The sequence below is a fragment of the Hyla sarda genome, chromosome 7 (genome assembly GCF_029499605.1).
Source record: "Hyla sarda isolate aHylSar1 chromosome 7, aHylSar1.hap1, whole genome shotgun sequence".
Taxonomy (NCBI): Eukaryota; Metazoa; Chordata; class Amphibia; order Anura; family Hylidae; genus Hyla; species Hyla sarda.
In genome coordinates this window covers 220,623,423-220,646,281 of record NC_079195.1, presented here as the reverse complement: position 1 = coordinate 220,646,281, position 22,859 = coordinate 220,623,423, and the positions used below count along the sequence as shown (strand labels likewise).

The 22,859-nt window shown below is 43.6% G+C and overlaps 1 protein-coding gene across 2 annotated transcripts in view; it reads right to left on the bottom strand.

The window, feature by feature from the left end:
• The window catches only part of LRRC40 (leucine rich repeat containing 40), a 40,126-nt gene that overhangs the window by 6,936 nt on the left and 10,331 nt on the right, over positions 1 to 22,859 (bottom strand). The window contains exons 6-12 of one of the 2 annotated variants that reach the window (XM_056532748.1): positions 22,195 to 22,337; positions 21,907 to 22,079; positions 18,524 to 18,614; positions 15,575 to 15,626; positions 9,021 to 9,129; positions 7,034 to 7,141; positions 2,693 to 2,803 (exon numbers count right to left, since the gene is read on the bottom strand). In XM_056532748.1, the coding sequence (XP_056388723.1) occupies positions 2,693 to 2,803; positions 7,034 to 7,141; positions 9,021 to 9,129; positions 15,575 to 15,626; positions 18,524 to 18,614; positions 21,907 to 22,079; positions 22,195 to 22,337 (787 nt within the window). The remainder of the gene's footprint in view (positions 1 to 2,692; positions 2,804 to 7,033; positions 7,142 to 9,020; positions 9,130 to 15,574; positions 15,627 to 18,523; positions 18,615 to 21,906; positions 22,080 to 22,194; positions 22,338 to 22,859) is intronic. The other variant, XM_056532749.1, reaches the window with a different exon arrangement.

The window sequence follows — 22,859 nt, the reverse complement described above, 5'->3', positions numbered from 1 at the left end:
GTGATAGGTTGAAGCGCCGAGTGACGTCCAGGGCTAAAGGAAGTAGGAAGTAGACAGCCCGGCCGACCAATCAACTGTTGCGGAGCTCCGGGGGAATGTAGGAAGGTAAGTGAAAGTTTTTATTTTCTTTTTTTATGGAATGGATGGATGGAATAGGAATAATCTGCACCGGACATCTCCTTTAAGCCATATTCACATGGTGGGGATTTTGCGGTCTTATTCACATATCAGAATTTCTGCTGCGGGAATTTCACGGAAGTGATTCATGCAGAATTTTCATGCAGAATTTAGTGCAGAAATGCACTGCTGGTTGGGGTACCCGCAGTCGGACCACAGCGATCAAACACTCATTCCCTAGAGAGTGTTTCCCAACCAGCTGTGCCTCCAGCTGTTGCAAAACTACAACTCCCTGCATGCCCGGACGCCGAAGGCTGTCCGGGCATGCTGGGAGTTGTAGTTTTGCAACAGCTGGAGTCCCACTGATTGCGAAACCCTGCCCTATCCTGTGGAGAGGGGGCCTATATAACTGCTTTAAAGCATTCCTTTCTTGCTAAATGTGGCCTTCTCTGGCGATCTTAATTGCAGAAAGTGTCGTCTTTGCACAACTAGCGCTGTAGAGTAAATAATGCAGCAGCGTAGCAAAGACTGCCCCACTACTTAATGGAAGTTCAGCTTAACTGTTTGGGTGCCTCATCTGGTGACGTTACATTCTTGACAGCGGCTTACACAAGTTTAGGAAAAGAAGGACCTTTTTATTCCAGCACAAACAGCACCACTCTTGGCCACTGGTTGTGTCTGGTAGTGCAGCTGAAAGAACAGCATACACAGCACATGAACAAGAATGGCGGCTGTAGTTCTGGTTGTACAAAAGGAATAAAAATATATATTAACCCCTTAAGGACCGGGGGTTTTTCCGTTTTTGCATTTTCGTTTTTTGCTCCTTGCCTTTAAAAAATCATAACTCTTTCAATTTTGCACCTAAAAATCCATATGATGGCTTATTTTTTGCACCACCAATTCTACTTTGTAATGACGTCAGTCATTGTGCCCAAAAATCTACGGTGAAACGGGAAAAAAAATCATTGTGAGACAAAATTGAAAAAAAAAACGCCATTTTGTAACTTTTGGGGGCTTCCGTTTCTACGTAGTACATTTTTCGGTAAAAATGACACCTCATATGTATTCTGTAGGTCCATACGATTAAAATGATACCCTACTTATACAGGTTTGAATTTGTCGCACTTCTGGAAAAAATCATAACTTCATGCAGAAAAATGTATACGTTTAAAATTGTCATCTTCTGACCCCTATAACTTTTTTATTTTTCCGTGTATGGGGCGGTATGAGGGCTCATTTTTTGCGCCGTGATCTGAAGTTTTTAACGGTATCATTTTTGCATTGATAGGACTTATTGATCGCTTTTTATTCATTTTTTCATGATATAGAAAGTGACCAAAAATGCACTATTTTGGACTTTGGAATTTTTTTGCGCGCACGCCATTGACCGTGCGATTTAATTAACGATATATTTTTATAATTCGGACATTTCCGCACGCGGCGATACCATTTATGTTTATTTTTATTTTTATTTACACTGTGTTTTTTCTTTTATGGGAAAAGGGGGGTGATTCAAACTTTTAATAGGGAAGGGGTTAAATGATGTTTATTCACTTTTTTTTTGCACTTTTTTTTTGCAGTGTTATAGGTCCCATAGGGACCTATAACACTGCACACACTGATCTTTTACATTGATCACTGGTTTCTCATAAGAAACCAGTGATCGATTATTCTGCCGCATGACTGCTCATGCCTGGATCTCAGGCACTGAGCAGTCATTCGGCGATCGGACAGCGAGGAGGCAGGTAGGGGCCCTCCCGCTGTCCTGTCAGCTGTTCGGGATGCCGCGATTTCACCGCGGCTATCCCGAACAGCCCACTGAGCTAGCCGGCATGCTTTCGGTTTCACTTTAGACGCGGCGTTCAACTTTGAACGCCGCGTCTAAAGGGTTAATAGCGCGCGGCACAGCGATCAATGCCGCGCGCTATTAGCCACGGGTCCCGGCCGTTGTTAGAGGCCGGGCCCGAACCGCTATGACGCGGGGCCACGCCGTGGCCCCGCGTTATAGATCGGGAGTGGACACATGACGTTCCAGTACGTCATGTGTCCTTAAGGGGTTAAAGGGGTACTCCGGTGGAAAACATTTTTTTTTTTTCAGGTCTTTATAAGTCAACTGGTGCCAGAAAGTTAAACAGATTTGTAAATTACTTCTATTAAAAAATCTTAATCCTTCCAGTACTTTTTAGCAGCTGTATGCTACAGAGGAAATTCTTTTCTTTTTGAATTTCTTTTTTGTCTTGTCCACAGTGCTCTCTGCTGACACCTCTGTCCGTGTCAGGAACTGTCCAGAGCAGCATAGGTTTGCTATGGGGATTTTCTCCTGCTCTGGACAGTTCCTGACATGGACAGAGGTGTCAGCAGAGAGCAGTGTGGACAAGACAAAAAATAAATTTAAAAAAGAAAATAATTTCCTTGGTAGTATACAGCTGCTAAAAAGTACTGGAACAGTAAAGATTTTTTAATAGAAGTAATTTACAAATCTGTTCAACTTTCTGGCACCAGTTGATTTAAAAGAAAAAAAAATAAATGTTTTCCACCGGAGTACCCCTGGTATATATTCTATTCTACTAATTACCTCATGTCCAGGTGTGTTAGTTTCTGCAGCATACACAGGTTTAGCGAAATTGTCTGGATCTTGTTGAAGCCGAGGTTGACGTCGCACACTGAATCTTTCAGTTCTACCAGTCTGTAAATAAAACGTAAATATTTATCGATTATCTCTGGATTCTCTATCCCTTACATTTCCTTTCCAGTGCTGAACAATGGTGGATTTATGGCCTGGATTCCCTATGGCGGTGTTATCCAATCAGGGTGTCCAGAGTGCAGCAGAAGATGTTGGTTGTTCCCAGTTCCTGGATAATCCCCTTGGCCAATACAGTTTGGTAACTGATCACCATTATTTTCCTTCAAACCTCCATACCAGTGCTTTCTAACCAGGGTGCCTCCAGCTGTTGCAAAACTACAACTCCCAGCATGCCTGGACAGCCGCTGGCTGTCTCTATGCACAACCCTCCTCTTATTGGTAACGGTTACAGCCACCATTGGGAACAGAGGGGCGATTGATCACCTACACAAACAACAGAAACATGCATATCGTAGATCAGCGTTTCCCAACCAGGGTGCCTTCAGCTGTTACAAAAGTACAACTCCCAGCATGACTGGACAGCCGTTGGAGCGCAATAGGTATGGGTGGGGTGCAACATTGAGAAATAGCAAGATTTATAATCTATAAATACCAAAATGTTGTATAATTAAAATTTTTTGTGTGTATGTTTGAATATTTGTTAAATAAAAAAAAAATATTAATCTAAAAAAAATAAATGAATAAATTGGGTCACTCTGCAGTCCCTTGCACAGTGGGCGTCTCGGGCGCCATTTGACAGACTATGGAGACAATCGCTGTTGTCACCTAGTCACAGAGATACGCAGCCACTTCCTCCCTTTCAATGTTGCTCTCATACTCCGCACCTATTTATACACAAGAAAAAACGATCGCTCGCATGACAGCCCACAAGTTCCCCATGAAGACTCCTCCGCTCTATAAACATTTCCATTAATTTCAGTGGAAAGCAACGCCTCGTAGGAAAAAAAATATGCTATAAAAGAATTCTACATAAAAACTAGAGATTTGTTGAGTATTTGAAGATCCAATAATAATTTATTTTAATTTTTTTTACTTAAAAAAGGGTAGAAAATTGAATATGGAAATAAAATGCTTTTACGAGCGCGACCTATAAAACCTTCCCCCCGCTGGTTGAAGACCCCCAGGAGAACACACTGGAATCTCTTTACACTAAGTGGGAAGGTTGTAACATTCGTGTCGAGGACTCTTGACAAGGCTGGCTCTTGACTCTGAAAGTGCTGGGAAATTATCCCTGGCGTCCCCCAGCGCTCGTAGAGATCTTAGAATATCATTTGGATTCTGTTCTCCATATTTTACCGGTTCTTGCAATATAGCTGCAGTTTATGAACGCCATTCATCTATAAGAGGCGGCAAATAAAAAGCCGGGGACGGAAGCTTCTAGGAAATCCCTGGAAAGATGCTTAACAAGCACAGGAATTTACTCAACTAAAAATTGGAGAATAAATAATTATAAAGCATTAGAAAAAAATCAAAAAAAATAAAATAAAAATAAAAAGTAAAAGGCTGTAACATTTCAGAGCACTAATACTGGATTTGTTAAAGGGATACTCTGCTGCTCAGCGTTTAGAACAAACTGTTCCGAACACTGGAGCCGCCAACTCGTGACATCATAGCCCCGCCCACTCATGTCACATCCCATCCCCTCAATGCAAGTCTATGGGAGGGGGCGTGACAGCCGTCACGCGCCCTCCCATAGACTTGCATTGAGGGGGTGGGATGTGACAACATGAGGGGGCGGAGCTATGACGTCACGAGCTCCCGTCACCGGCTCCAGCGTTTGTTCTAAATGCTGAGCAGCGGAGTACCCCTTTAACCCCTTAAGGACCACGGGTTTTTCCGTTTTTGCACTTTCGTTTTTTTCCTCCTCACATTTTAAAAAAATCATAACCCTTTCAATTTTGCACCTAAAAATCCATATAATGGCTTATTTTTTGCACCACCAATTCTACTTTGCAGTGACATAAGTAATTTTACCCAAAAATCTATGGCGAAATGGGGAAAAAAAATAAAATCATTGTGCGACGAAATTGAAGAAAAAACACAATTTTGTAACTTTTGGGGGCTTCCGTTTCTACGCAGTACATTTTTCGGTAAAAATGACAAATTATCTTATCTTTATTCTGTAGGTCCATACGATTAAAATGATACCCTACTTGTATAGGTTTGATTTTATCGTACTTCTGTAAAAAATCAACTACATGCAGAATATTATACACGTTTAAAATTGTCCTATTCTGACCCCTATAACTTTTTTATTTTACAAATTTTTTGCGCCGTGATCTGAAGTTTTTATCGGTACCATTTTTGTATTGATCGGACTTTTTGATCGCTTTTTATTCATTTTTTTCATGATATAAAGTGACCAAAAATACGTTATTTTGGACTTTTTAATTTTTTTGCGCTTACGCCATTGACCGTGCGGTTTAATTAATGATATATTTTTATAGTTCGGACATTTACACACGCGGCGATACCACATATGTTTATATTTATTTACATGTTTTTGGTTTTTTTATGGGAAAAGTGGGGTGATTCAAACTTTTATTAGGGAAAGGGTTAAATTACATTTATTATTTTTTTTTTTGCGCAGTGTTATAGCTCCCATAGGGACCTATAACACTGCACACACTGATCTTATACCCTGTTCACTGCAAAGCCATAGCTTTGCATTGATCAGTGTTATCGGCATCTCAGGCTTGTAGCAATCAATCGCCGAAGGGACACGCCGGAGGAAGGTAAGAGGTCCTCCGCTCGTGTCCCAGCTGATCAGGACACCGCATTTTCACTGTGGTGGTTCCGATCAGCCCCACTGAGCAGCCGGGCAGCTTCCACTGTCGTTTTAGATGAGGCGTTAAACTTTGAACGCTGCGTCTAAAGGGTTAAAAGCGCGCGGCACCGCGATCACTGCTGCGCGCTATTAGCCCCGGGTCCCGGCTTCAGATACATGCCGGGACCTACCAGATATCGCGGGAGCCGGCCAAGGACGTAAATATATGTCCTTGGTCATTAAGGGGTTAAAGCGTACCTGTCAGATCGCCGCCCCCCCCCCCCAGGAAACTTATGTTGCTCAGTACCTCATCTTGATCATGTTCATCTAATTTGTACGTGTCTACGACCTATATTACTCTCAGAATTGCTTTTATTTACTGGTACTCATTTGCTCAGTGAGGTTTCTGTCCATGCAGAGGCATGGGGGCGTGTCCCTCTCCTCCTCACTGTGAAGACTCCTCCCCCTCCCACACTCTGCTCTTAATCAAAGAGGGCCACAAGCACAGGAGCTCTGGACTTGCCTGCAGCCCTGTCAATCACTCATGGTGTCCATGATGTGTCAATGACCACTGGACACTGCAGGACTGGTATGTGTCCCAGGAGGCAAAAAATTAAAAATAAAAAGCAGTACAATAATAGAAAAGCATGTGACCATGGGTATTGTATTAATATCGTATTTGCCCACAGAATAAATAGAATTTTTAATGCACATTCTAACACACCCAATAATTTGCAGAAATGCATTTTTCTATTTTGTCCCATAATTTATTTGTCGTTTTGTGGTACATTTTACAGTAAAATGAAAGGCGTAATGACAAAGCACAACTGGGCCTGTAAAAACACAAGTCCTTGTATGGCTTTTAAAACATAAAAAAAAATAAAAAATACTAAAATAAAAAACTAATTACACAAAAAATTAATAAATAAATAAAATCCCAGGACATAAGTCTATCCTTGTTACCTTGCTAGGTTCAGAATGTAACTCCTTAACCACAGGGGCAGATTTATCAAAAGTGTCTTTGGGACTTACATTAACCGCACAGCTTTCATATCTTAAGTAGTGATGAGCAGTAGGGGGCCATATTCGAATTCGCGATATTTCGGGAATATATTGATGATTATTCGTCCTATGTTAGCGAAATTCGCATATTCGCTATGTTCATTCACTTTTTTTTTTGCCCATGCGAAAATTTGCATATAAAATTAGCATGTGAAAAAAAAAAAAATAAAAAAAAAAATGGATATTCGTCATTACGAATATATAGCACTATATTCTAAATATTTGCGAACTCGCAAAGTGACGATATTCGCCATAAAAATTTGCATTACGAATATTCCTGCTCAACACTAATCTTAAACAGCTGGTACAAGTAATTTACAAGGCTGTAAAACTTCCTGGGAGTACCCATTTAAAGCAGCACTGTACTTGGTTGCTACTGGCAACAAAGACTGTTTTAACTTTTTTTTACAATTTTGATAAATCGCCTCCCCATTTTACTTTACCGTGCAGGGACCTCCATCAGTTGATTTTTGCTGAAATTTACAATTGTGATGAGGGAACTTCCAACAGCATTGAAGACAGTGTCAGGAATGGCCGGAGCTTGCTTATCACTATAAGAAAAATAAACAAAACTTTATGTGCTTACGCCCGATTATTCTGCAATTAGTTCTTGGCCGTGACATCATAAATCACATTATATTAAAAAAGAAAGAACGGCCCCGCTCAGGGCTGCAACTTTTCGTTATTCTTGGGATTGGTAGGGGTCCAGACAGTCACACCCCCCTACTAATCCATATATCCTGTAGACCGGTAATAACTTGCTGGTCTAAAAGTGCCCCTTTAATATACGGTACTATAATGGTCTTGGGGATGAAGGTGAAGATCGCCGATTATATACATATTCTTATCTATTGCATCTGCTCTAAAATATGGAAGCAAAGACAGTTCCCGGCTTACCGCAAATTAAAGGGGTACTCTGGTGGAAAAATTTTTTTTAAAATCAACTGAAGCCAGAAAGTTAAACAGATTTGTAAATTACTTCTATTAAAAAAATCTTTACTCTTCCAGTACTTTTTAGCAGCTGTATGCTACTGAGGAAATTATTTTCTTTTTGAATTTCTTTTTTTTCTTGACCACAGTTCTCTCTGCTGACACCTCTGTCCGTGTCGGGAACTGTCCGGAGCAGGAGAGGTTTGCTATGGGGATTTCCTCCTGCTCTGGACAGTTCCTGACACGGACAGAGGTGTAAGCAGAGAGCACTGTTGACAAGAGAAAAAAGAAATTCAAAAAGAAAAGAATTTCCTCTGTAGCATACAGCTGCTAAAAAGTACTGGAAGGATAAAGATTTTTTTTAATAGAAGTCATTTACAAATCTGCTTAACTTTCTGGCACCAGGTGATTTAAAAAAAAAAAATGTTTTCCACTGGAGTATCCTTTTAAAGAGGTATCCTGGGTATATTTTTATACATTACTATGGTCAGGCTGGTGTAAAAGAAAAAACTAAAACACTACACACACACACTATACTCCGCATCCATGCTCCCCCACCACTGCAGTTCTGATGGTGCCCAGTCCTGCTTGGCCTCAGTGTGAGCACAAGGATATACCCTGGCAGCAGCAGTGTCCCGCCAGCTATTACCTAGACCAGCGTTTCCCAACCAGTGTGCCTCCAGCTTTAGCAAAACTACAACTCCCAGCATGCCCGGACAGCCGTTGGCTGTCCGGGCATGCTGGGAGTTGTAGTTTTGCTAAAGCTGGAGGCACACTGGTTGGGAAACACTGACCTAGATACCAGCGGGTGCTGTGTGGCTGGACTGGGCTCCATTATAACAATAGTGTCAGGGAAATTAAATGAAATATTTTCCCTTTCTATCTTACAGCAGTTGGAGCATGTCAATTTATATATTTAAAAGAAAAGAAAAAAAAAGAAAAAAAAATGAATAATAATAATAATAGTAATAATAATTATTATTAAATACACATATATATCTCCTAATAATAATAAATAATATGATTAATAATAATTAAATATATATATATATTTAATTATTATTAATCATATTATTCATTATTATTATTATTATTATTAATCATATTATTATAATAAAAAAAATATATATATTTAATTATTATTATTATTATTAAAATATATATATATATTTAATTATTGTTGTTGTTATATATATATATCACAACAACAATAATTAAATATATATATTTTAATAATAATAATAAAATATATATATTTTTAATTATAATAATATTATGATTAATAATAATAATAATAATAATAATAATAATAATAATAATAATAATAATAATAATAAATAATACTCCCCCGGAATACAGCACAACGTCAGCACTTTGTAGCAAACTCTAACAATATACTGCTATATGTAATGAACCATTTTGTGCATTCCCCAGAAAAAAAAATAGGACCACAAAAAAAATAAAATAAAAATAAAAATCATAAAATGGTGCATACAATACCTGTAGTCTAAGGTTTTCAGAGTGGCAATGGCATGAGTATTCACCAGAGCATCACTCGGCAGGGTCATGCCTGTGACAGCAGGAGCTTCTCCCTTCTCAGACTTTGGATCTGCAACACCAGTAACCCAGCATGATTACTTTATATGATTTCTGATGACATTTAACCTATACTTTTAAAAAATATTTTTTAAACCTTTTGATTTTGTAAGATTAACCCTTCAGAGTGGGTACTCTGGGGTACAAAAGGGGTACTCCTCCGGTAGAAAACTTTTTTTTTTATATATATTTTTTAATCAACTGGTGCCAGAAAGTTAAACAGACTTGTAAATTACTTCTAGTAAAAAATCTTAATCCTTCCAGTACTTATTAGCGGCGGTATACTACAGAGTAAGTTCTTATCTTTTTTGGATTTCTTTTCTTTCACGAGCACAGTGCTCTCTGCTGACATCTCTGTCGATTTTAGGAACTGTCCAGAGCAGGATAGGTTTGCTATGGGGATTTTCTCCTGCTCTGGACAGTTCCTGACATGGACAGAGGTGTCAGCAGAGAGCACTGTTGTCGTGACAAAAGAAATCCAAAAAAGAAAAGAACTTCCTCTGTAGTATACAGCCGCTAATAAGTACTGGAAGGAATATGATTTTTTTTTTTATAAAAGGAGATTTTCGTTTACTTACCGTAAAATCTCTTTCTCGGAGGATCCATTGGGGGACACAGACCGTGGGTGTATGCTGCTGTCTCTAGGAGGTGTGACACTATGGTAATAAAAAAAAAATGTCGGCTCCTCCCAGCAGGATATACCTGCCTTCAGGCCCTGAGTTAATCAGTTTTAGTTCCAGAGCAATAGGAGAAGACCAACAGGTCAAAGAAAAACCCAAACTGTCCGAGAACCAGAAGAAAAAAACATAACTGAACACACCCTCGGACAGAGAACCAAAGGAAACCCCAAAAAGGGCGGGAGCTGTGTCCCCCAATGGATCCTCTGAGAAAGAGATTTTACGGTAAGTAAACAAAAATCTCCTTTTCTCTATCGGCTCCATTGGGGGACACAGACCGCGGGACGTACCAAAGCCGTCCCTTGGGTGGGCAGATAAGCAGTCAGGCAGACGGCCGATCCACTGCCGCCTGCAACACTTTACGACCCACACTAGCATCAGCCGATGCGAAGGTATGAACTCGGTAGAACCTCGAGAAAGTGTGCAAAGACGACCAGGTAGCCGCCTTGCAAATCTGCGAGGCCGAGGCTCTATTCTGGAGAGCCCAGGATGCCCCGACAGAACAGGTAGAATGAGCCACAACCCTGAAAGGAGGAATCTTCCCCTTACAGCGATAGGCTTCTGAAATGATGGACCGAATCCACCGAGAAATGGTGGCCTTGGAAGCAGACTGTCCCTTACGACGACCTTCCGTAAGGACGAAAAAGGAATCACACAGACGAAACGAAGAAATGATGGAGAGATAAGACCGAACAGCCCGAACTACATCCAGCTTGTGTAGTAAGCGCTCCTTAGGATGAGAAGGAACAGGACAAAAAGACGGGAGGACAATGTCCTCATTGAGATGAAAGGCCGAAACCACCTTAGGCAAAAAGGAAGGATCTGGCCGAAAAACTACCTTGTCCTGGTGGATCACCAGAAACTGAGAACGGCAGGAGAGAGCTGCCAATTCAGACACCCTCCGGATGGAGGCGATAGCAACAAGAAACGCAACTTTCCAAGAAAGGAGGCGGAGAGACACCTCTCTAAGGGGCTCAAAGGGTTCGCCGTGGAGCGTCGTCCAGGAGCCTGACTACGTCAGCGTACCACGACCTTCGGGGCCAATCTGGAGCTACCAGAATGGCGGGGACGTCCTCTGTTTTGAGCTTCCTCAGAACCCTGGGAAGTAGCGAAAGGGGAGGAAACAGATAGGGTAGGGCAAACCTCTCCCAAAGAATCACTAGGGCGTCCACGACCAGGTCCTGAGGGTCCCAGGACTTGGACACAAAAGGAAGGATCTTCCGATTGTGCCGGGACGCGAAGAGGTCCACATCCGGAATGCCCCAGAGGTCGCAGAGTTGCACGAAGACCTATGGATGTAGAGACCACTCGCCGAGGTTGGGTAAGGACCAACTGAGGAAGTCCGCTTCCCAGTTGAGCACCCGCGGAATGTGAATCGCCGAAATGGCCGGAACCTTGCTTTCCGCCCAGATGAGAATCTTTGTCTCCTCAGCCACGGCTGCCGAGCTGCGAGTGCCGCCTTGTCGATTTATGTACGCCACAGCCGTGGCGTTGTCCGACTGGACGCGGACAGGACGGGACTGAAGCCGGGACTCCCAATGAAGAAGACAAAGAAGAATCGCCCGTAATTCCAATATATTTATTGGAAGAAGGGCCTCTCGAGGAGACCAGAGTCCCTGAACGTCCAATCCCTGAACACGCCGTCCCAGGCCGACAGGCTGGCATCCATTGTAACTACCTGCCAGTGAAGGGGAAGAAATGACCGCCCTTGGAGAAGAAGGGGGGAGCGGAGCCACCAGAGCAGAGATTGACGGACCTTGCGACGGAGATCAATCTGACGATCAAGGGACAGAGGAGACCTGTCCCAGAAAAGAGAGAATCGCCAGTTGAAGAGGGCGGTAATGAAACTGGGCAACTCCATAGTTGCCACCATCCGACCCAGGACTTCCATACAAGTGCGGATGGAGACGGAGACCTGGGTCCGAAGGGAGCGGACCCCCAACAGAAGCGCCAGATTTTTGTCCGGCGGGAGGCAAATTCGGGCAGAGGCCGTGTCGAAGCGAAGTCCCAAGAAGGTTAGAGACTGGGTAGGAGAGAGGACTGACTTGTCCCGGTTGACCATCCACCCGAAGCGATCCAGAGTGTGGAGAGGGACGTCCACATTCTCCAGAGTCTGGGCTCTGGTTGGAGCCTTGATGAGAAGGTCATCCAGGTAGGGTATCACCGAGACTCCCCTCGACCGTAACAGGCCCATCACTGGTGCAAGGATCTTGGTAAAGACAAGAGGAGCCGTGGCCAGGCCAAAGGGGAGGGCTACGAATTGAAAATGCCCTTCCGGAACCGCAAAGCGGAGGTACCGATGATGGCCTGGAAATATTGGCACATGGAGGTAAGCATCCTTGATGTCCACCGAGGAAAGAAACTCCCCTTGTTCCAGAGACGCCACCACCGAACAGAGATTCCATTCGGAAGTGGCGGTTAAGAAGATGATGGTTGAGATGCTTGAGGTCTAGGATTGGTCGCACAGAACAGTCCTTCTTGGGAACCACAAAAAGATTGGAATAGAAACCCCGAAACCGTTCCCCTGGAGGAACGAGAATGATAACCCCCTGGAGAAGCAGAGACTGGAGAGCCTCTCGAAATTGCTTCGCCAGAGGAGGAGACCGGGGGGCCCGGGATCGAAAAAAGCGATCCATCAGGAGGGAGGCGAATTCGATTCGGTAACCGTTGGACACCACGTCCCTGACCCAAGAGTCCCGAATGTGTGAGGTCCAGATGTCTCGAAAAAGTAAGAGACAACCTCCCACCAGAGAAAAAAACGCAGGTGGGGGCTTTACTTCATGCAGAAGTGGATTTGCGGTTGCCTGATTTGGGCACAAACCGGCCGGACCGGTTGGTGTCCGACTTCCAAGACGGGCGCGCCCGGAAAGAGGGAGCCTTCTTGTCCCGCAAAGGCGCCTGCCCGGACCCTTTGCTGGAGCCAAAGGTCCGAAAGGAAGAGGACTTCCTTTGAGAAGTAGGGCGAGCCTTATTTTGAGGCAACAAGGAACTCTTACCTCCCGTCGCCTCAGAGATAATCTCATCAAGGCGCTTGCTAAAAAGACGGCCACCCGTAAAAGGAAGCTCAGTGAGAGACCTTATGGAAGGGGCATCCGCATTCCAAGCTTTAAGCCACATAGATCGGCGGAGAGCCGCTAGGTGACCCACAGCAAAGGCAGAACAACGGGATGACTGCATGGAAGCTGTGCACAGAAATTCCCCAGCTTTAGAGCATTGGATAGCCAGCGCAGACAGATCCTCTGGGGGGGGGGGGGGGGGGATCCCGCTAAGATACCCTGATGGAGTTTTAGGCACCACTCCGACAGGGCCTTGGATGCCCATGCCGAGGCGAAGATGGTAAGAAGAGAAGAGCCAGCTGCTTCAGAGGCAAACTTCGCTAAGGATTCTACCTTCTTGTCCGTGGAATCCTTGAAGGCAGCGGCATCTGCCAGTGGCAGTGTAGTCGCCTTAGAGATCCGGGAGATTGGTGGATCCACTGAGGGAGGGGAAACCACCTTATTGACAAGGTCCTTGTCAAATGGATAACGTTCTTGAATCATCTTGATTCCCGGGAACCTCTTGTCTGGATGTTTCTATGCAGATTCCAGAATGGCGTCAAAGTCAGCGTGAGAGCTGAACCTTTGAGGTGCTGGCTTAGCATGATGAAAGGATACTCCTGGAGTGACATACGAAGATCCTGAGTCCTTTAAGTGAAAGGTGTCTCTTATGGCTGCCACCAATGAGTTCACCATTTCAACTGAATCCGAGCGGTCCTCTGAGTCAGATGCCGTCTTGGAAGCCTCGTCCGCCAGTTCACCAGGAGAATGTGAACGAGCGGAGGCAGTCCTGGAGGGGGGCGACCCTGACCGGGTACGCGGCTCTGGTGTGGCAGAGCGGCGACTCCGAGAACGTCCTCTGGAGGAGCGACGTTTGTGCCCAGCTGACGGGGGGGGGCGGGACCCATGAAGACTATCTGAAGACTCAATGGGAGAGTCAGACGAGGCACCCCTAGTACGCTTGTGAGAGCATTAAGTATGTGGAGACGAGGAGCGGGCACTCTCAGAGGCCCTGCGCAGGGTAGACCCCTTCAAGACAGACACCACTTCCCGGGAGGCGTCAGCCACTGAACAGGAGACTTGGGTCAAGTCAGCCATATACTGGGTCAGGGAAGAAACCCAGGCTGGTGGAGCGGCTGAATCCACCGGGATCGAAAGGGCATCAGGGGGTCTGGGGGAGCAGTGGAGCAGGCAGGGCAAGTGGGCTCAGTAGAGCCAGGCATCTTGGTATTACAGTGCTTACAGACAAAATAAGTCACTGACGTTCCAGGTTTCTGTTTAGAGGGAGGAACAGCTCAGGGTACGGACATAGACTAGGGTGAGAAAGTTCCTTTCTCTTTTCTCATTATGTCCCCTGGCAGCTGCAGTGAGGAGTACTCGGCACCGTGCCACTAGAAAGTAAGAAACAGGCCAGCCAATAGAGAGAGAGGGGTGTGCCTGAAGCAGTGGCACTAACTAATTGGCCCATTCTAACTGAAAATCACGCCTACGGCGCTGATTGGAGGCTACTTCGCGCCTCTGAAGAGCTCAGACAGCCATGTGGGCAGAGCTATAGACTGGCCGAGAAGAAGCTGTAATGGCGCCCGCTCCTTGTCCCGAGCGCACATGTCAGCCGCATATGCGCTCGGGGGAATAGAGCGGGCGGCCTATGCGCCGGCAGAGACTGCCGGAGAAAGTGAAAGTAAGCCGGCACTCTGAGCGCCCGGCCTGTACAAACGCCGCGGCTGTCAGCCGCATATAAGGCGCTGCGGTCTTAGCCGCAAGTAACCACACACACACACAGTGAAGTACACAATGTAAAACATAGATTACATGCCCCCTAAGATGCCACTGCTCCCACAGAATAAAAGTCCAGCCCCTGTATAAGCCAGCCCCATAACCTGAAAAGGTGGGCCAAAAACAGGGGGTCTCCAGAGGCTGCAAGTCCGCACCAAAGGAGAAAAGGAATTTTTTTTTTTTTTTTAAATCAACTGGTGCCAGAAAGTTAAAGGGGTACTCCGGTGCTTAGACATCTTATCCCCTACCCAAAGAATAGGGGATAAGATGCCTGATCACGGGAGTCGCACCGCTGGGAACCCCCGTGATCTTGCACGCGGCACCCCGTTTATAATCAGTCCCTGGAGCGTGTTCGCTCCGGGTCTGATTACCGTGGGACCACAGGGCCGAAGGCGTGTGACGGACAGAGATGGACAGAGATCAGCAGAGAGCACTGTGCTTGTAATGTCAGCAGAGAGCACTGTGTTCCAAAAAGAAAATAATTTCCTCTGTAGTATTCAGCAGCTAATAAGTACGTGAAGGATTAAGATTTTTTTTATAGAATTTATTTACAAGTCTGTTTAACATTCTGGCACCAGTTGATTTAAAAAATAAAAAAAAGTAAGTTTTCCACCGGAGTACCCCTTTAAGGGGTTACTGGAGAACTATGTTTGCAAGGTGCTATGTGAGCAGAAATAAAGCAGCAGTACAGCAAGGAAGGTGTTACACCAAGCACTGAACTGCTGCCAATTATGATGATAACTCACCTGCAAACTAAAGGAAGAGGGGATTACATCCAAGAAGCAGAATGGTATAAATACAGTTGTAGGAAAACAAGTACTTACACGGGGGGGGCAGCCGCAATGTTATGGGTGGTGAGAGATGAGAGGGAAGTGTGGGCCCTCTATAGGAGGTATTTTTGGTAAATGAAGTCATTTACAAACATGTTAGAAATCACACACACACACACCCTACAAGAATATTTGGTTACCTGGGACTGGAAGTCGACCTCTTAAATATTTCAGTAGTTCCTGGGTTCCTTTCTAGAATTTGGACAAATAGTACAAAATAAATAAATGAAAATCGTGAATAAAAACCATAGAAATAATACATACAAAGCTCTGGCTAGCATTTTAAAAACCTGTACAAGTGTGATCAGATAATCATTACTCATTCATCTTAATGACAGGAAAGACATGGAAGATTTCTGCAGTGTAGGTTGTATTATTATGTTAGATTACTAAGTGATGCACAACGAGGCCATAAATACGGCTGATATTAACAGATGGAGGCTTTTTATTGTAGTGTTACCTATCTGGGGTTCCAAGCTGTCACTGTCTACGGTTTTAAAGGGGTACTCCACTGGAAAACATTTTTTTTTTTTTTAATTAACTGGTGCCAGAAAGTTAAACAGATTTGTAATTTACTTCTATTTAAAAATCTTAATCCAACCAGGATTTATCAGCTGTTGTATACTCCTCAGGAAGTTATTCTCTTTCTGAATTTCCTTTCTTTATGACCACAGTGCTCTCTGCTGACACCTCTGTCCATTTTAGAAACTGTTCAGAGTACAAGCAAATCCACATAGCAAACCTCTCCTGCTCCGGACAGTTCCTGACATGGACAGAGGTGTCAGAAGAGAGCACTGTGGTCAGACAGAAAAATTCTAAAAGAAAAGAATTTCCTCTGGAGCATACAGCAGCTGATACGTACTGGAAGGATTAAGATTTTTTTAAATAGAAGTAATTTACAAATCTGTTTTACTTTCTGGCACCAGTTGATTTAAAAAAAATAAAAAATAAAAGAAGAAAAAGTTTTCCAGTGGCGTACCCCTTGGCTTTGTACTTGTTTGCACTGTTCACAGAAGCCTGGACCAAACCAGTCTAGCATTGCATTCATCATTGCTGCCACCCCTATCCTCCATTGAAGTGCTTTCCAAACAGTGTGCCTCCAGCTGTTGCAGAACTACAACTCCCAGCATGCCTGGACAGCCTTTGGCTGTCCAGGCATGCTGGGGGTTGTAGTTCTGCAACAGCTGGATATACACTGTGGGAGATTCTCAAAGAATTTTGCACCCAAAAAAATTTAATTTTGTGCCAAAATTTTGCCACGTAAAGTATCGACCACATTTTCAAAGAGCTTTGTGCCACGGTTTACATTGTTCACGTTAGGTTTGTAAAAGTGGGCGTGTCCATGTATATTGTCTGCTTTACAGGATATTTTCAAAGGTGTGAGAGTCCAGTTTACATTAAAAAAAATTCACACCAGCTTTTTGATATGGTTGTATTTTTTTTTTTTTTTAGTTTTTTTTTCTTCTTAGTTTTTTTGGGAAAAGGTGTTATTTAAATGGGCACTGTCATTAACTTTTTTTTTTTATATGTTGTAGTACATATGTACTACAACATATCTCTAATACATTTTCATTATTTTATTTTTCATTAAAAAGCTTTAATTAACATTTGAAAACCGGCCACTAGGGGTCTCCCTCCTAGTGGCCGTCTGCAGGCTGGCGTGACGTCACGCCTGAATTCGGACTGATGCTGGCCGGGCATAGGTCCTAATTCATTCAGCCTGCGCTCGTTCCCTGCCTGTCAATCAGACAGGCAGGGAGCAAGCGCATTGGCTCCCTGGCCGGCCGGCCACTCCTGCACGTGACTCCGCCACTGGTGCTGCCCCTGCACGCCAGACTGTCTGGCAGTATGTACAGATCTATTTTAGGGGAGAGCGGGGGATCGGGGAACAGACGGAGGGGAACGGGGAAAAAGCCGCGCCCATGGTCCTAACTAATTGTTTTCTGCACAGGGTGCCTCCAGCTGTTTCAACACTACAACTCTCAGCTTGCCCTGACAGCCAATAGATGTCAGGGCAAGCTGGGAGTTGTAGTGGTGAAACAGCTGGAGGCACCCGATATAGATGAACTAAGGGCGGAAGTCGCCCTCCCCAGCAGGCATCAGTGACGTGGTGCCTGCTGGGGAAGTCTGCCTGGTAGTGAGAACACTACCAGGCAGTCAAAAAGTCATTTTTAACATAGTAAAAAAAAATTAAAAGCAGAGAGGGGGTTAGGGATAGAAAAAAAAAAAAGAAAGGATGGTGGGAGCTACCCTTTAAGTAATTATTTAAAAAAAAAGAAATGATATATATTTTTTTAAAATATTTTTTATTTCTTTTTTCTTGGTCACTGCGCCTGCACTCACATTTAAGCTCAGAAATGTTTTATTTATACAGTTATCGCTTGTCTGGGCACTAGTAACCATGGAATATTTTGTGAGCTGTTTCCACTAGAGTTTTCTGGAATGTAAAATTTGGCACAAAAATCGACAATCGGCAATTTTGGCGCAAAAAAATCCAACATGGCTGCAACAAAAAAAAAATAATTATGGTGCCAAAAAAATAAACAAAAGTGGCGCAAAAGTGAATTTTCACATTTTCAAAGCGGCAAAAGAGACCTTTGAAGATGTGAGGAGAAAAAAAAGTGTCAATAATATCGCTGGAACAGAAATGAGAATCTCCCCCTCTGTTTGGAAAACACCGTCCCATGGTATCTCACGGCTCCAGCTCGTCCATTCATCAACACTGCCCCAGCATAGGCCACTGAATTTATGATCAGCAGCAGGGCAACTATGTGAGGGAGCACCCCAGAGAATACTCCGTATGGGGCTGGGACCCTAAAAGTATCATGGAATAACATATTAAAACAATTCAAACTGAAATTATAAAGAAAATCAAAACCTAATCCAAGCCACCATTAAGGCTGCGTTCACACGTTACAGTTTTTAATTGCTATTAATGAACACAAAGCCAGGAACAGATCCTAAATGGAGGACACGTATAAAAGGGAAGACTGGGATGTCTCGTTTTAAATCCATTCCTGGCTTTGTATTAAATAATTGCAATTAAAACCCGAACGTGTGAGCACATCCTTACACCGGGTTTTACTTACGCTGAGAAGGTCCCTCCTGATGCCCCTCAAGGGATTTCCTTCAAGCTGAAGTGACTTTAAATTTTGAAGATTTGCAAGGGAACTAGGCAGACTGCAAGGAAAAACAGGAGGTCACATCTGAAACCAAAGACAAGAAGGCCCAATCATAAGACGGGTGCTGGGCGCAGCCCAATGCTACCTCCCCCTGTCATCAGACCGGTTCAGTCAAACCTTACTGATAAGGTCCTGTTCATACAGTTTTTTTTTTTTTTTATTATTATTTTTATAATTTTTTATTATTATTATTATTCCGAATGGAATGGCAACATTTTACAGTAGTAAAAATTAAGTGTGCTTTCCAGGCAAGTAACATTTATGGTCTAGCGACATCAATGTCTGATGAGCAGGGTGCCAACACCAGATGCCCCTCCGATCAGATGGGCCATGGCTCCAGCACATACATAAAGCCCTGGCTCCATTCATTCATTGTGTAGTGGTGGCACCAGGCTACTCAATGGAAGCTGCACTGCAAAACCGGGTGCCATCACTACATACTGAATGAGCCTACTGTTTCCAGCTGTTCATTGTGCATGTGCTGGATCCCTGGCTCACCTGAACAGCTGGGGGTGCCAGCTATTGGCACAATGCAGATCAGGCATTGATGGGATTGAATCCTGTGGATAGGTCATCAATGTTAAAAGAACCTGACATAACATTTTACCATATGTGACGCATGGCAACATGTTATGTATTGTAAAATCCTCTTCCTCACGGCTCTGCCATGGCTCTCCCATGCAGGTGTGCCGGCCGCAGCATGACGCCGTGGCTTACACACCCTCTCCATCTATCTCTATGGGAGAGGTGGAGCTGCAGCGTTCATGCACCCCCACACCTCTCCCATACAGCTGTGCTGGGGGTGGTATTGTCATCGACAATGCCGGATCCCCGTTGGGGAGATCGTAGGGAGGGGTGCCTAGCAGTCAGACACACGGGATCAGACCCTTATTCCCTATCCTGCGGATAGGGAATAAGTGTCTTACACTGCAGTACTCCTTTAAGGCCCATTAAAACTGCAGCTGAATCTGTTGTTTTCAATAGGACTGGCCGACTATGTGTATGGAGGCCTCCTGTTTTCCCCACCGCCATCAGAAAAGTGAGGGGTCGGTCATTTTGGATTTCACCTCCTTAAAGGGTACCTTTCATCAAAAAAACTTTTGATATATTATAGATTAATGTATGCAGAATAACTTTCCAATTGCATGTTATAAAAAAAATATGCTTCTTTCTATTTAATTTTCCACTTTGAAAAAATGACCACTAGGGGTCTCCCTACCAGTCCTGGCCGCAAGCCCTTTTTATAGTTTTCAGACTCATGCCGGGACACAGACAAGCTCAGCACTGCTCCCTGTCAGACAGGCAGGAGCCAGCACTGTGCTCAAAGCACAGTAGGGCATACTCCTGACTCTGCCTTACTGCATGCCCTCATTCATATTACTATCTGAGCTCCGATCTTTCTTCTCTCTGCACATGCAGTTATAAACAGAGAGGAGAAGATTCAGAGCTGCTAGCTGAGCTTGTCTGTGTCGGTCGCGGCGGCTAATGATAGCCGGGACCATGGGCTAATAGTGTGCGGCACCGATCGTTGTGCCGAAGGCTAATAACCCTTTAGACTCAGGGATCAAAGTTGATCGCCGTGTCTAAAATGAAAGTGAAAGCTTCCCGGCAGCTCAGTCAGGCTGATCGGGACCATCGCGATAAAATCGCAATGTCCCGATCAGCTAGCACGCAAGCGGAGGTCCCCTCACCTGTCTCCGTCACGTCCGATCGGCGTTTGATTGCTCCAAGCCTTAGATACAGGCTTGAGCAATCGACTGCCTATAACACTGATCAATGCAAAGCTATGGCTTTGCAGGGATCAGTGTAAAAGATCAGTGTGTGCAGTGTTATAGTCCCCTATGGGAGCTATAACACTGCAAAAAAAAATTTAAAAAATTTAAAAAAGTTAATGAAGGTCATTTAACCCCTTCCCTAATAAAAGTTTGAATAACATCCCTTTTCAAATAAAAAAAATAAAATAAACATATGTGGTATCACCACGTGCGGAAATGTCCGAATTATAAAAATATATTGTTAATTAAACTGCATGGTTAATGGCGTACGCGCAAAAAAATTCCAAAGTCCAAAATAGCGTATTCTTGGTCACTTTTTAATCATGAAAAAATGAATAAAAAGCGATCAATAAGTCCGATCAATACAAAAATGGTACCGATAAAACCTTCAGAACATGGCGCAAAAAATGAGCCCTCATACCGCCCCATACGCGCAAAAATAAAGTTATAGGGGTCAGAAGATGAGAATTTTTAACGTATACGTTTTCCTGCATGAAGTTTTGATTTTTTTTTCAGAAGTACGACAAAATCAAACCTATATAAAGAGGATATCATTTTAACCGTATGGACCTACAGAAGATAGATAAGATGTCATTTTTACTGAAAAATTCACTGTGTAGAAACGGAAGCCCCCCAAATTGACAAAATGGCATTTTTTCTTCAATTTTGTCGCACAATGAATTTTATTTCCGTTTTGCTGTGGACTTTTTGATAAAATGACTAATGTCACTGAAAAGTAGAATTGGTGGCGCAAAAAATAAGCCATAATATGGAATTTCCTGTGCAAAATTGAAAGCATTATGATGTTTAGAAGGTGATGAGGAAAAAATGAAAATGCTAAAACGGAAAAACCCTGCGTCCTTAAGGGGTTAAAGGGGTATTCCAGGCAAAAAAAACTTTTTTTTTTTATATATCAACTGGCTCCGGAAAGTTAAACAGATTTGTAAATTACTTCTATTAAAAAAATCTTAATCCTTCCAATAGTTATTAGCTTCTGAAGTTGAGTTGTTGTTTTCTGTCTAACTGCTCTCTGATGACTCACATCCCGGGAGCTGTGCATGTTCCTACGGGGATATTTTCCCATCATGCACAGCTCCCGGGATGTGACATCATCATTGAGCAGTTAGACAGAAAACTTCAGAAGCTAATAACTATTGGAAGGATTAAGATTTTTTTTATAGAAGTAATTTACAAATCTATTTAACTTTCCGGAGCCAGTTGATATATAAAAAAAAAAGTTTTTGCCTGGAATACCCCTTTCATCTATAATGTATCAAAGTTTTTTTGATGAAAGGTATACCCTTTAACCCTTTTGCTTTCAGGTAGTTAAGCAGTCACCAGAGGAGTCTGGCAGCGGTGTACCCCTTTTCTCTCCATTCAGAACAGACCAACGCTCAGCTGACAAAAAAAAACGTTTATGTTTATGGGGTGAATGGGAAAAATAGCTGTCGGCTGAATGAACGTCCATTTCTTAACCTGCTTGCAATGTTGTGGTGACGATTCAGTAACCCTTACCTGCCCAGGTCATTATTGGTCAGATCCAGCCGCTCCAGACCTTTAAGTAAAGCGATCTCATCGGGTAAGCTCTTAAGTTTGTTATCCCGCAGATCCAGAATGCTGAGACAGCTCAAGTGTGACAAGTGCTGAGGGCCAAGGGTATTTATCTGATTGTTACCAACATGAAGCTCCTGGAGGGGAAAAGGTTTCAGTAGATTTTGTTATTAGTCATTATAAATTGATAAAGTGTCAAAAGCTTAATAATAATAAACAGCGGCTTATAGGACTCGGACAGCGTTCAGTCACCTTCAGGAGTTTGCAGTTGGGAAGCTCGGGCAGAAATGTCAGCTTGTTCTGTTTCAGATATAGTTGTTCCAAAGAATCCATTCCAGCCAGTGATGCGGGGACGTCTTCCAAAAGATTGGATGTGCAGTCCAGCTGTCTGAGGCCTTCAGGAAACAGAAACATATACTGTAGAGATGAGCGAACTTACAGTAAATTCGATTCGTCACGAACTTCTCGGCTCGGCAGTTGATGACTTTTCCTGCATAAATTAGTTCAGCTTTCCGGTGCTCCCGTGGGCTGGAAAAGGTGGATACAGTCCTAGGAGACTCTTTCCTAGGACTGTATCCACCTTTTCCAGCCCACCGGAGCACCGGAAAGCTGAACTAATTCATGCAGGATAAGTCATCAACTGCCGAGCCGAAAAGTTTGTGACGAATCGAATTTACTGTAAGTTCGCTCATCTCTAATATACAGTCAATGACAGCAGTCTGATATATCTCAGAACTAGTAGATACAAGCAACTTTATACTAGATCAGCGTTTCCCAACCAATGTGCCTCCAGCTGTTGCAAAACTACAACTCCCAGCATGCCCGGACAGCCTTCGGCTGTCCGGGCATGCTGGGAGTTGTAGTTTTGCAACAGCTGGAGGCACATTGGTTGGGAAACGCTGTACTAGATGTATTGA